Raw genomic sequence first — 14,449 nt, 5'->3', positions numbered from 1 at the left:
TTCCTGGATTGGAAGAGCTGGTGGAAGAAACCGTGCAGCGATGCCCAGCATGCCAACTGACTGGCTTTCCAGACAGGTCTGCACCAATCATCACTGAAGAGTCATGCAAAACACCCTGGGAGAAAGTGAGCATAGACTTCGGGAGCTTTCCAGAGGGGAGGATCACGCTAGTGATGATGGATACATACTCCAAATACCCCATCATTGAAGTTGTCAACTCAACGCTTTTAGACACGTGGTTCCCGTATTGGAAAAAGTGTTTGCAATGTTTGGTTGCCCATTCGAAATCAAGAGCGACAATGGTCCACCCTTCCAGGGCGAGGAATTCAGTGACCTCTTGAAACTTCATGGAGTGTGACATCGCCGCAAATCTCCCCAGTGGCCCCAAGCCAATGGGGACCTTGAAGGATTGAAGAGGACACTCAATAAGATGCTGCAAATTGTGGTGGCTGAGCAAGCGGACGCCGAATGCCACCTGCAATTGTTTCTAAGAGACTATAGAAGCAATCACACAGCACCAGCCAACACGCCCTGTGGACACTGATGTTCAACAGACAGCGCAGAGACATGAACTCCATGAGCAAATGGTGGGTGCTGCCTCCCTATGATGATCGCAGAACACACAAGCAATGGGAATAATGGAATGCAGCAACCACCCACAAAAGGGGGGCCAAACATTGTGACCTCCAGTCAGGGGATCAAATGGTCATAAAAGACCGAAGAACTGGATGGAAATTCAGGACACCATACGAGCAAGGATTGTGAACAATAGTAAAGGTGGAAGAAACAATGATAACTACTACGAAGGGACAGGAGACCATGGCCTGAAACATCTTCTGGTTCAAGAAAGTAGAGATGGCCCGCAACACCCAACCCCAGAGAGTGAAGGAGCAGAGGGGGGGTTTGGTTTCAGGAGGGTGAGGACCGAACACCCGGCACGGAACTGATTGCCAGGCCTACAGAAATAGTTGAGGATATTCAAACTCCCAGGGCACCAACCCCAGCAGCCCAACAAGAGATGACTGGCCACGATCAACATCCACGATACCGCCTGAGGCCGAACCCTCAACTAAGCCAACGGCTCAAAGACTTTGCATGCCTCATAAATGATCGCACACAAACTTTTGCAAATGACTGAGTTGGGATGGGATGTGGAAGGTCAGCAATCCTGTTGTTTTGCCGGTGGGCAAGTCGGATGCTGTCACACCTCACCCTCCTGCCAGGCATAGCCCGTGGTTATTAAATAAATGGGTGAAGACCGCTGGAGGTCTTTCCACCCCACTCCGTAAACTAGTGTGGGTGTCAGTTATTGCCCCGCATTGGGAAAGGCCCAAGCTCATATTGCACCACTCACTTCTCTTCACAGGGTGCAACACATTGTTACCCTCACCACGGGTGTAGTTGATGCAGTCCCAATGTCACTTGGGACACTATTAATAAATATACCACTGGGCAGGCGGGGGCAGGGAGAGCACCTGCACTAGGAGCTAGATAGCCACACTATGTCTCAGTGTCTCACAGGCCCAAACATGTGGACTGCCTGTCATCTGCTCACCTCCAACCTTTAATAGTGCTCCCTAGATATGGGAGCCACCGATACAACAGGCTAAACCAAATCAAGAAAAACAAACAAGGAATCAGTGGGCACTCTCTTTTTCATTTAATAGTAACAGCTCCTATTTATAATACTTTGAAGGATGACAAGCTAAGGAAAACCAAGATAGCATTTGTTTTGAAGATTATTTGAACTTGTTAACATTCTATAACCCTAGCTTGGTAGATTTTGGCCTACAGTATATGTGATAGACATTTGACAATTTATTCTGGACTACTATCATCTTCAACAGTTCTCATCCAACATACATAGTCAATACAGTAATTTTGTGTTTGGATCGAAAGAGAAAAGTGATTATTAGTTTACTTAAACGCATATGGGATTCACATTATGTGAATAAAGTCAGGGAGAAAGGAAATTGAGTAAATAGAGAGAATTATAGATTGAGGAGAGGATTTTAATTTATTGGAAAAACCCTGCATGGATGCTAACGTCGCCTTCATTCTTCAGGCCTGAAACAAAGCAGAGCATTACCAGCCAAATACCGAAGTACACAAAGTCCTTTCTGCTGAATTCCATCACACCCTGCAACCTGTTCATTAGTATTCAATCTTAGTAGGTATTACCAGATATACAGCAAGCTACCCCTGACCACTAAGCAAAAGGACAATACTATGTTTGCATCATTTACTCTACAAGGCATAGTTGTCTCGCATCCCTGTCTTATTATAGCCTTATCGCCTACTGCCAAGAGCTTTACAGGTTATTAAAGGCCTTGAATCTGACTTATAAACCTGAGCCATAGGCGAGGGCCTATAATGAGGATGAGGGCCTTTAACAGCATGATTAGCTCAAGAAAGAAGATCTATAAGTGTATTAGAACCTTCCACTCACTGAGGATAGAATGTTCTAAATTAAAAAGGGAGAAACAGAAAGAAAAACATTGGTATGTAGCAGCTCCGCGCTTATACGAGCCATTATAAGCCCGGAGCTACTTCATTGTCTTAAATGAAACTCTCAGCATTCCAATTTTCTACTATCAGTTAGGAGATTGACACAGCCATCATTTCTGGGGTGGTCTTCTTAGGATGCAGTCAGATCATAGGTCTGGATGTTGAGCCCAGAATGTCTCACTTTGATTTCAAATCCCAAGTAAGAGAGTTGTCAAATCAATGTTATTTAAAAAAAAATTAAAAAACGATTAATAATTGATTAACAAGTTGTAAAAGAAAAATGTAAAACCCTACCTGGGTAAATTATCTCTAGATCGACGTAGCCATCTTGCCACCATTTGCTCTATCCTCTTTGCCTTTCGTGCTTGGAATAAACTATTCTCCTTATCTTCCATTTACCTGAAATTCAATAAAAAAAAATGCTTGAGTATAAGATGCACAATATGTACTTAACAATTGTAGCATTTTCTTATCGCAGAAAACGTGACTCAAATGGCATTAATATTTAATAATATTCATGTTGCATGCGATGCAGCCACCCATTCAGTGGTGATAGCCCACATGACAGTAAGTATGGCATTATTAAGAGTAACAGTGGTTGTATCAGGAAATCCCCTAAAAAGATGTGGAACTCACCAGGGTCCAGATGTACGTATCCTAGAGTTTGCAATTACCTAATAGTGAATTTTAGCAATTCGTTACACGGTAATCACAAACAGCAATGTAGAAATGTATGTTTCACACATTTAGTGATTTCCAGTGGGTCGCAAATAGACCTAACTCATTAATATGCATGAGGTAGGTCTCGGTTTGCGACCCACTGGGAATCACAAAAATTACAGGGATGGTGGCCTGCTGGGGACAGCAGACAAATGCCTGTGATTTCTTTTAAATAAAGCATTTTTTTTTTATAAATGCAGCCTGTTTTCCTTAAAGCAATTCAGTCACAGAACATTCATGCATACCATTGCAATTTGGTATTAGGAAAGGATGCTCTAAACACGCCCCTTCCTAATCCGGAATTGCAAGCCCATTTTGAGAATCAGTAATAGAATCACAAATTAGGGCTTTGTACATAGAAAAATGCTTTTTTCCAGTCACAAACTGCCTGATTCTGCGAATCAGGCCATTTCTGACCTAAAATAAGCTTTGTATATCAGGCCCCAGATTACTATTGGTGCAGCACAATTGTGTCCATCCTTTACACATCACAAAATACGTCACAATTTCATAACAGATACATTACATCAATGTGCATTTAGCACATGTTTTGTCAAACAATATTAAAATAAGTATTGCACTTGACATTATTTTTAATGTGCAGTCACTGTAGGATTAGTGAACCTTATCATAATGTGTGCCTTAGCCATATCAATTGATATAGTCTCTGAAGACTTGATGAATCAACCATTCTTACTTAGTAGGCAAGAACTCACTGTAGAAATGATTTCAACTTTCATAATGTGTGCCTTAATACATTAACCGCCACCCTTCACCCTTCACCCCCCAGTGCTACTTCGTCACCCCCTGTGAGCGCGACCGCCTGCACCCCAGTTCTCCTTACCTGTGAAGTGGCCTTGCAGACCAGTAGGGTAAGCTGAGTGAGATAACGATGTTCTATTGCTTATAATCTTTCGACAGTGGTCTTGACATTAAAGATATCCCAATTTCTTCTTTTCTAGATAAACTCCCCCGGCCCTGATGAGAGTCCCCTCATTGTATAGGACTCGAAACGCGTAGGCCCCTTGCAGAGTGCTGCTCCCCCCTAAAACTAATAATTCAAAATAACTGTGAATTCTGATACCCTGTACATGTGTATATACAATGTGTGACATCATCTAAGTGGTTGATGACTAATCTTTAATTTTTGTATATATGTATAGATTTATGGTATATTACAGATGAACATTGTATGAGCAGCCTTTGTTGTCTTTGTTTTTCTCTTTTCCCAATCTTTGTGCTGTTATTCCCCCTTTTTTTGTGATCATTTTGAAATTGTATGTATATATGGATGCCTGTTTTTGTATGTTTGTGATACGGATGACTAGGTGAATGAGTACTGTATATATAATGGTGTAGTGTTGTACAAAATGTACTAAATTGTTAAAAATTGTCCTTGTGAAAAGAATTGAATAAATTGCTATTAACTAGCAACAGCGTAGGTTGGAATCTATTTTTCTAACTTATCAACAAAACTTTCAGGTCAAATCAATATTCCAGTTCTGGCACTTCTTTTTGTTTATCATATTAATACATTAAAAGGCATTTACTGTTTAGATGACTTGAATAGAAACCATCCACATATACGTAGAATATGATTACCATAGAAACAAAAATAATTATGTAATGTGTGCACTAATGTTTTATATTAGCATTGCAATAAAAATGTAGTTCCTAGACATATTGACACACATACATTGAAGATTTTACTGTATTCTGTATGTAATATGAATCTAATGTAGTGATCATTGATATTCATTTGTGTTTAAATGTGCACATGCATATTAAATTTGCACCATTGAGTTAATACTTTAACCTGCCTTTAGTAGGCCTGATTACCGTGCTGCACAAATATTGTTTGCCATTTTCTGTTAACATGATATTTCTTGCAGGTATTCATGAGCATTGTTAGTTGAAGAATATATACATTAATCTACTAGCGATAGAGAGAGAGAGCCTGAGAAGAAGACCTTGACAAAAGAACATGGAGAGGTAGAGAGTTAACTGAAGGACTATTTAGAAATGTTACACCCTGGCCTGTCAGAGAAGACAATGTCGTTCCCATGTCCAGTGTGAGATACTTTGCAAATGTTGCAGTCTACAATGTGAGAAGTGGAGAAAGATAATAGACCCATTTATGATGATTGCCAAGGGGTGTTGCTGAGGAGACTCGTTTGTTATAACTTAGGGTCTGATTTTGAGTTGGTGGTGTGGGATCAGTGCAGCATGTCTCCGCCCTGCTACCACACCTCCAAACTCCACTGCCAATCGCCTTACAGATTACGAGCTATAATCCGGGTGGGCGGTCCTGAAGGGGCTGGCCGACGGTGCTGCCATCTAAAGGCTCATAGGAGAGCCTTAGAAAGGCAGAGCTGTGGGTCAGTAACAGCGTGTTCCAGCATGGCATGGCCTATATAGTCCATGACGTGCTGAAACCGGGGGTGCATATACACAGGGGGAACACCATGGGCCACCCTGCATGCACTCGCATGCAGTGAGGGCCCCCAAAATGTCCTCTCTGCCATCAATTTCCTAGCAGGCTCACCGCCATGAGACAGCTGGCACAGAGGAAAATCGTATTATGCTGGGCAGGGCTGCAGTGGCCCGCCAAGCATACTGAGGCCAAACACTGCTGCACCACATTGTGGATCTCTAGCGGTTGCTCATTGCAATGGCAGTCCAACCGCGTTTCTGCCATTAGGCAGGAGTAGGCGGCCGCCTAGGGTAGCAAAATGGTGAGGGCGGCATTTTATTGTGTGTGGCACTGGTCTGGAAGGAAACAGGAAATCAATCATTCAGTGGAGTCCGAGTGCACTGACACTGTGCAAGCGCACCTGCTGTTTGCAATTGCTGCCTTACGAGTGAGATATCATCATGATTGATGTTGGTGTTGCGCAGACAGTTTAGAGCCTCAGCCGAGTGGCACACGACACCCTAGATTAGTGGTGGGGGCGGGGGCGGCGCGCACCGATCCGTGGTAGCGTGTGTGTGTAGAGTGGGGTGTGGGCCCGGACACACTAGTGTAAGTGTGGGTCCCCAGGACCGTCAATCTTGTAGCGCTGGATATCGCTACCAATGACGGCCCTGGGGACCATTTTTAGCCAATCCATGAACAGTGCTTCAGCCAGGGAGGGCAGCCCAGTGACGGTGACGCGCACGGCGCACCAGTGCCACCATCTCTCTCGGCGCGTGCGGGGGACGGTCGGACTGTGTGTGTCGGCTGGCGCGCTGCTCCCCCTGTGTCGTGGCCATTAATTCAATTTAATTAGTATAGTATACTGCAGCTGCCACCCTGCTGCTGCCAGTGCCACACACAGTCTTGTTGGCTTGTCCGGTCACGACTCCGTCTCCCACCGGCCCTGGGCCCTCCAAACAGCACAGTGGTCGTGGGGCATACGTAACGTCGTGACTGAGCAGTGCACGCACCGGTGAGTCAGTCAGAAGGCCGCTGGCTGCGAAAATACATTTAAATATATATTTCGGATCGGATGCATATTGCATGCAAATTCAATTGCAAATGAAGAATCATCATGTAATAATGAGTAATGACGTTGTTCATCATCACTCAGGCCTGCTTGCTATGCTAATGTTGTGTTGTAAATGACTGGCGGCGGCGGGCGGGTGAACCATTATCTGTTTAGTTTCTGACTGTTATCTCCGACTCTGAGCCCGTCCACTCCTCGCGGTCAGCCGAGGGTTTAATTTAGTGATGACGCTTGTCTATTTCTAAGCACTTCTAATGTTGTTGAATAACAAGCATGATGAGGATCACAGACATTTGTGTTACACAAATTGGTACACCGGAGTGCTACAGGGAAAAACTGTGATCGCCGCGCGCTCCTTGCGTGTGACTATTTGTCTCAAGTATACGAGGGCGGACTATCCGAATAGTGTGAAATTTTCAGACGCAAGAGTTGCGGTTACTTCGAAATGTAATGTATTATTTCTTCACTTGGAAAATAATTTCCGCTGTGAATACATAATTTCCTCTATAGCATCTGTAAAATGAAATGGGGGGGGGGGCTACAGCTGACGCCTCTTGTATATTGGTGCAGGTTTGTGAGGGTAGATAGGTGTGCGAAAGCATTGCAAATGCTGGTAAATACAGACAAACGGGGCACCTTTGTGGGTGTTAGCACCATTTGCACAGTGCATTCCCGCCACACCTACCCTTCACCCGCCCCCGAACATCCTCTTTATCACCCCGAGGTGTTACGAGCGTGACAATCCACATACCTCGCAAAAGGTCCTCTGAATTAATGGCAGGTTCGAGGCACACTAACATTTATTTAACAGTCACAAATAAGACATTTTCTTTTGTATCTCAATTCTGTATTATATTTTTCAAATGTAAACAATGAATGATCAATAATCAGATACCTTCATATAAACAAAGTGCCAATGAGAAAGCGGTGCCCAGGTGCATACAATATGCATAGGGTCACACAATGGGTCAACTGGGGAAGCCACTGGGGATTAGAACTTTAGTGTTCACATTCGAAAGTCTGCAGACAATGCGTCATTGGCACGTGATGTGCTGCAGTGCTGCACCCATCCCCCATGAGTACCACTGTAATCCTGGCCAGAGATGAGTTAGGTGCGTTGGTCACGGCCAGAGTGGGCTTGGCTGGCGCAGGCAAAACACTGAGTGAGCATGAGCAGGAGCTGGGTTAGGTAGCACTGACGCCGCTGGGTGTCTGAGTGAAGTTTGGTTTGGATGGTGGCGCTGGTGGGGTGGGTCTGTTTGTTGCAGCAGGCTGCAGGCCAGGCGCAGGCTAAAAAGATCTGAGACTGATTTGAAATCATAAGATGGCGGTGGTGGCGGCCCCATGTCCAGGCCTCCGCTCCGGCCTGTGACTGAGGTGATGTGATGATGGCTTATGGAATCTATCTCCCTGGCCCTGCATGTGAGCGAGGCTGGAGCCTGGAGGAGTAGTTTGACACAGGAGAGGGGGTCAAGGAAGCACGAAGAGAGTGTGCAGAAGATAGAAAGAGCAGAGGACCCCTTATCTCATTTATGCGTTTTTATATAGCGCAGACTTTACCCGAAGGTGTCAGAGCACTTCACAATAGGAACAGAACTGATACATGAGAACATTACAAGTGAACAAATTACAAAAGCAAATGTTACATTAAATGAGGCAAAAGTGACAATCGTGAGCCAACAAAATACAAGAGGTAGCAAACGGTGCATTACAGGAGGAAAAAGTGACATGTGTGCAGGTTACAAAAGCGTACAAAGTAAACATAGAGGTATAATATTGCAATATATGGAGGACACTCAAACACAAGAACAAATGTTACGTAGGCACTGGTGGCACTTGTGCAGGTATCGAAAGCAAACAAAATGTAAGAGGTACAAAACAGTGTGTTACAAGAGAAAAGTGACGTGTGCATGTTACGAGTACCAAACACAGGTAGAAGGATAATACTGCAATAAATGGCAGACTCTCAAAAGAACACACTGGGAAGGCACTTCCATAGTCATGTAAAGTAGATTTTTCTATAATGGAAGGACTTCCTTCAGATAAACTACTTTGTGTTCCAATATGCTCCTCATGAAGCCAGCCGATAGAGAGAGAGATACAGAATTTTAATAAACGTAAAAGGTCAAGGTCATGACCAAATTAGGGCCCAATTATTAAAGTTTCAAAAGTGCACCCATGGTATATGTCCTTGCATTAAGTGCAGCTATACGGCTTTCGTGAATTCTCAAGAATTTGCAGGAGTAGGACAAGAAATAGTAAATACATTTCCAGCATTTCTCAGTAAGGGAAAATATTAGAGAATAGTTGTTGAACACCCTTAAAACATGCAAGTTAGTTGGTTTGCACAGACACAAAGGGGCATTCTAATCCTGAAACAACTGTTTACCGCTACCTTCAGCCCCAGTATGTTGATATGCGGAAACATGGTAACATAAAGGGATTGCAAGCATTCAAACACTACTATGGTATGAGCCCTGGCATAATCAGAGAGGCTATATCAGAGCTCTTATATAATGAGATTGCAGCCAAAATGTGTCGCTGCACTACATGGCACCAAAGGGACAAGTGGATTTTGCTACAGGACAAGTAGATTTATGAAGCAACCTGTCCCAGGGATAAGTAGATATTTTATTCCATTCCACACCCCTTCAAATATGAACAGTGCTTATTTAGTTATTTAATGTTTGATGTGTTTTATTGTTTATTGTTTAATACAAGTTCTTTTATATCTAATGCATTTAGTCTTCTAGCCTGGATGACTCTGGGGGGAGAGAGTGATGGTAGAAAAAGGGAGGGGGCAGCATTTCTCAATTCTCGCCTAGGGCGGCCCCACACCTAGAAACGGCCCTGACCGTGAGTCTGGTGGTCTGCGGACTGCCAGACTTATAATCAGGCCCTTACAGTTTACACCGTTGGAGATCAGGTACCTTCAGATTTTCCCCAGAACACTTAGAGAACTTTTCCTTGGACTTTGAGAAGCTTAGGCCTCTATGCTTCCTTTGATTCTTTGCTGAGTGTGACTTCGGCTAAAACGTACTTTCCTGACCCAAGAAGACTCTTGACTGAGCTTCTGAAATGCTAACACCTTCCCTACCTAGTTCTATTTTTCTTCATTGAATTTCATACTTTTTCAGATCCTTTAGACTTTAGAACCATCTTTTTAGCTTTGACTTTACTTTAGGTTATTTAGATTTATCCACGTACAGAAGAAGGAATCTGAGACTCTTCTCCCAGCATCAAATACTTTTATTAATCCTTTGTATTGCAGTGACTGAACTCCTTGTCAGTTTGATTTTAGTCCTCCTAAACCTCTTTAGGAGGTTAGGCCTTCCCATTGTAATTCTGTATCTTTATAGCATGGTGTTAAGAATCGTGTATCTTATTTTGATTCTTAATTTGTAACAAAAAACCTTCTTAACCCTAGCTAATGATTCCTGTTCCTTATTGTGTAGGGAAATGGGTTACACTGTTAATGGAAATTGATTGATGTAATGCTACGTCCCATCACCTCTCAGGCAGAAAATAAAAGGTCTATCGGAGGACCAATGGTAAAAAAGTGGGCCCCAAAAACGCTGGATCACTATCCAATCATAGACTGGTCATAGCCATATACTGCACACTCCACATAAAATAAACAAACATCCAGTCTTCACATTTCACGTCCGTTCTTTAGACACGTATCCCAAGAGGTACCCAGTAATATCATTGTTTAAATAGTATTCTTTTTCAAATTACTTTACTATTTTCTTCTTTAACTATTCAGCTGGAAGACTACAACACACATTCTCCAAGTATAAATGAGTTGACTAGCTTAGGAGGAAGTACACTCACTTCTTTACACCACAATGGGAAATGTACACGCTGAATCCTGCTCTGCCCCCTTCTTCTTCTTCTCTCAAGAAGGGTGTGGAGGAGGGAAAAGTGAAGCATGAAAGAGAGTCTGAGTTAGAAACAGATGTGAGGCAGAATGAGACAGAAATGGAGGAGGATAGGAAAAGAGGGGGACAATGAAAAGCCAGGAGATAGAGAGAGAGAGGAAGCAGAAGAGGAAGCGGGAATGAAAGAGACAGTAGATGGAGTAGTGGGAAAGGGAAATGTACAGGTAGATACGTTTTTTCAGCACTGCTTGCCAGTAGCTAATTCATTTATTTTGCTGAACCGGGAAATAGTTATTTTATATGGATTAAGCTGCAAAGACCAGGTGATTGACTAGCGCAAAATCAAGGCTATCAGATGGTTCTGCAGACATGCATACTTTTACCCTTTAGGGTGGGGCTTAATCTATGATCTGCTCTTAGAAACAGTGCATTTTTCCAGAAGGAGGTACACCCCTCCTGGCAGTCTCTGGTGACAGTCCCTCATATTCTGGTCCACACCAGAAATGCAATCACGCACATCCTTGGCAGACAGGTTTACAAAATGTGCCTCAGACCTGGGACTGAAAGAGTTTTGGATGAGCCCTGGCCATTTGTGGTTTGGAATGAGCCTATGGGTCATCTGAACAAAAATTGATTTTCCAAGCAATCAAGTTATTATTAGCATCAGCAAACATGGGTCACAAAATATCCTGAAGAATGGAATTTTTACTGTCATGCATGGACTTACTTAGCGGGTTTAATGCGAATACTGAGATTTTGGTAACCTTGAATATAGAAGCACTCTGTAGCAATATACCTCAGGATAAACCCTTCGAAGCAATAGATTGGTATATCGACCGACAAAATATCATTTGCCCAAAAACATTTGTTCTTGACTACCCCCAATTAGTACTTTCAGAAAATATGTTTGAATTTAGTGGTAGCTTATTCAAGCAGACAAAAGGGTTCTGTATGGGAGCTTCTGTTGAAAATATTTTCATGGCCCGCTTCGAACATAAGAACATTGATAATGAAGTAGCTCCATTTTATGAATCAGTTACACGTTGGTCAAGTGACATGAATGACATTTTCTTCATTTTGACTGACACTAATGAACACCTTTCACAATTTCTTCCCTGGCTGAACCTCTGTGACCCCAATCTTAAATTCACAGAACATATTAGCCGACACCAAGTTCAATTTCTAGATATTGTAATCCGATATACCATTAGACAGCTTAAAGTCAATTTATTTGTTAAACCGACAGCTAGCAACACATTATTACGTTACAATAGTTACCATCTGCATGCACAGAAACAGAGCATACCATTTGGTCAGTTCCTGAGACTTCCCAGGAACTGTTCAAATTTGTCCAATTTTGATGACAGAGCCAACGCCATGAAAGAAATGTTCTATCAGAGGGGATATCCTAGATGATTATTTAGAGAAGCGTTCAAAAGAAAAAAGATTCTTTAACAGAGATTATCTCCTTACGGAACAACAGAAGCCAACTACTTCCAATCTGGTTTGTGTTGCGAAGCACTCTACGATGAACGAAAAAGTGAGACAAATCATCAGTAGCAACTGACATATATTGAATAGTACAGCCACATCAGAAGCCACTCTTCCTAAACCTTTGTTTGCGCATAGACGCAATAAAAACATTAAAGATTGTGTGGTTAATTCTAGGATAAAGAATGATGTGCCCTTTATACAAAAAACAATCAACGGAAAAACCCAGTTATTAGGCATACATAAATGTAAACAGAGCAAAGCATGTCACTCAGTGATTGAGAATGATAAATTTACACATATTAGCTACAGGATTACACCAAAGAAATTTATGAATTATAAAACAGAGAACCTGATTTATCTTCTCCTATGCCCCTGTAATTTAGGCTATGTAAGAGAGACAGCTCAAACGATGGCAACAAGGTTAACAGAACATCGCTCAGCAGTAAGAACAAATAAGAGCACAGCCCCCCTGGTAGAACATATCTCTCAAACCATCACACTGCCGACGACATAAGATGGCTTACTTTAGATAAAATAGAACTAATGCAAGAACCATTGAGCCACCAAATAGCAAAAAACAAGAAGTGTTTTGGATATTTAAATTAGAAACCTATAAGCGGGCCTCAATGGTGAGATTTCTTGGGAGGCTACGATCATGTAACAGTCGACTGAACAAACTTGACCTCCAACAGCCATAGCTACAGAAATACACCATCTTGCCATAAATCCAGCCACTGTAGAGTCTGGGAAGGATTGTCCTCAATGCATTAATTCAGGGTGACAATTTATATAACCTGCTTTCTTTCTACTTTCCACTGTGTAGCCTATGTACAGGTCCACTGTATACTGAATATCTTAATATAGATAGACTGAGCTTGATAGTTCCTAAAGGCCTCCATCTTCGTTTAATATAGCAAGCCATGTGGTACATCTTACATGCTAGGTACCGTAGGATACTTTTAAAACATATTATACTCTTATTGTGTATACGCCACATGGCACCTTGAGTAGATTCTAAAAAAACTGCCATTTGACCTCATCATTATTTTGTAGTTCTCTATTTAGGAACCATTCTCAATAAAACACAAGTTGGTTTCTGCCACAAGCAGGTCTCCACCTTCCCATTCGTGATTGTGGCAATGTCTAGGTTAGCAGTCTAGTTGTTTGTAACAATCTGGCATAACCAGATACTGATCTGCCCAGGAACCCTATATAATTGTATCTGATCCTAGCAAACTCCTTTTAGACAAACCTGGACCTTACAAACCTACTCTTCGCCAGACCGTACGTAATAAATACATCGCAGGACAGACTTATTTATACCAGGTAACAAAACGATATGCATGTAGGAAGGAGAAGCATTTTCCCTATAATTATGCGCTCGACTATAACAGTTACACAGACAATACTTTGGGCACTTTGGCAATCAAACATTGATATGAGACACATACCTGCACACTCTAGCCTGTTTCTCCTTGGTGAAGAGTTGTTTGTTTGGTCTCTTTCTCATTTGTAACATCTGGACCAAAACAACTGAATCAGCCTTTGTCTTGAATTTATGCGACTGCACTATACATAAGTAATGATTTCGCACTAAGGTATATACACATTTTTTTTTGTTTAATGGTGGACCATGTCCCTGCATTCAGTATTTAATTCATTTCCGCTTACTCTCTGATATCGATATACCATGGGCACTAGACGGGTTTTTTCACGGATCCTTCATTGTCTACTTTATTCATTGTAACTGATAGTGATATTGCCAATATTGGTCTTCAACTTTAATAAATAATGAACTTTGTTGCCATTCCATCTTAAGAATATGAAGAGACCCCATCTTTGTGAATAGACATATGTATTCAAGCTCTGATATCCAGCATTGCACTTAAGGAAGGAAATTGAATCAAGAGCTCTGTCCTCCAAGGTATACAGATAGACAAATGTAATCCCTCATCTTTCCTTTATGCAAACTCTTTTTCATTTCCACTTGCTGTTAGCCCTTGTGGCTCTTCCCTACCTGTTTCAGTTCTACATTTCCATTCAATCTCTTAACACTACTAGAAAGCTTTTGACCACAACTCAATAATTTTTTCGATCATTTTTTAATTTTGTTTACAGCAGTTCCATCCATGTTCTATGTGGACGTAGACATTGAATATCTATAGCCAAACACATCTATGTTGCATATGTTATATTATTAATATGTGGATCACATCTGTCCACTTGGATATTCATTGCTCTGCATAGAAAGTACATACAATTTTTGAACCCCCACCTTATTTGCAAACTACACATTGGAATATAGGGTACCTGGGTGTAATTCTCTGTCTTGTCTATCTATTGGACTACACTGTATAGTAG

The 14,449-nt window shown here is 42.0% G+C and overlaps 1 protein-coding gene across 1 annotated transcript in view; it reads right to left on the bottom strand.

Moving 5' to 3' along the window:
• The window catches only part of FRMPD1 (FERM and PDZ domain containing 1), a 1,126,186-nt gene that overhangs the window by 683,289 nt on the left and 428,448 nt on the right, over positions 1-14,449 (bottom strand). The window contains exon 2 of the mRNA XM_086961871.1: positions 2,803-2,907. Within this exon, the coding sequence (XP_086817997.1) occupies positions 2,803-2,903 (101 nt within the window). The 5' untranslated portion in view covers positions 2,904-2,907. The remainder of the gene's footprint in view (positions 1-2,802; positions 2,908-14,449) is intronic.

The sequence above is a fragment of the Lissotriton vulgaris genome, chromosome 3_1, assembly GCF_964263255.1.
Source record: "Lissotriton vulgaris chromosome 3_1, aLisVul1.2, whole genome shotgun sequence".
Classification (NCBI taxonomy): Eukaryota; Metazoa; Chordata; class Amphibia; order Caudata; family Salamandridae; genus Lissotriton; species Lissotriton vulgaris.
Note: the sequence above shows the minus strand (reverse complement) of the source record. Positions and strands in the feature narration are given on the sequence as shown.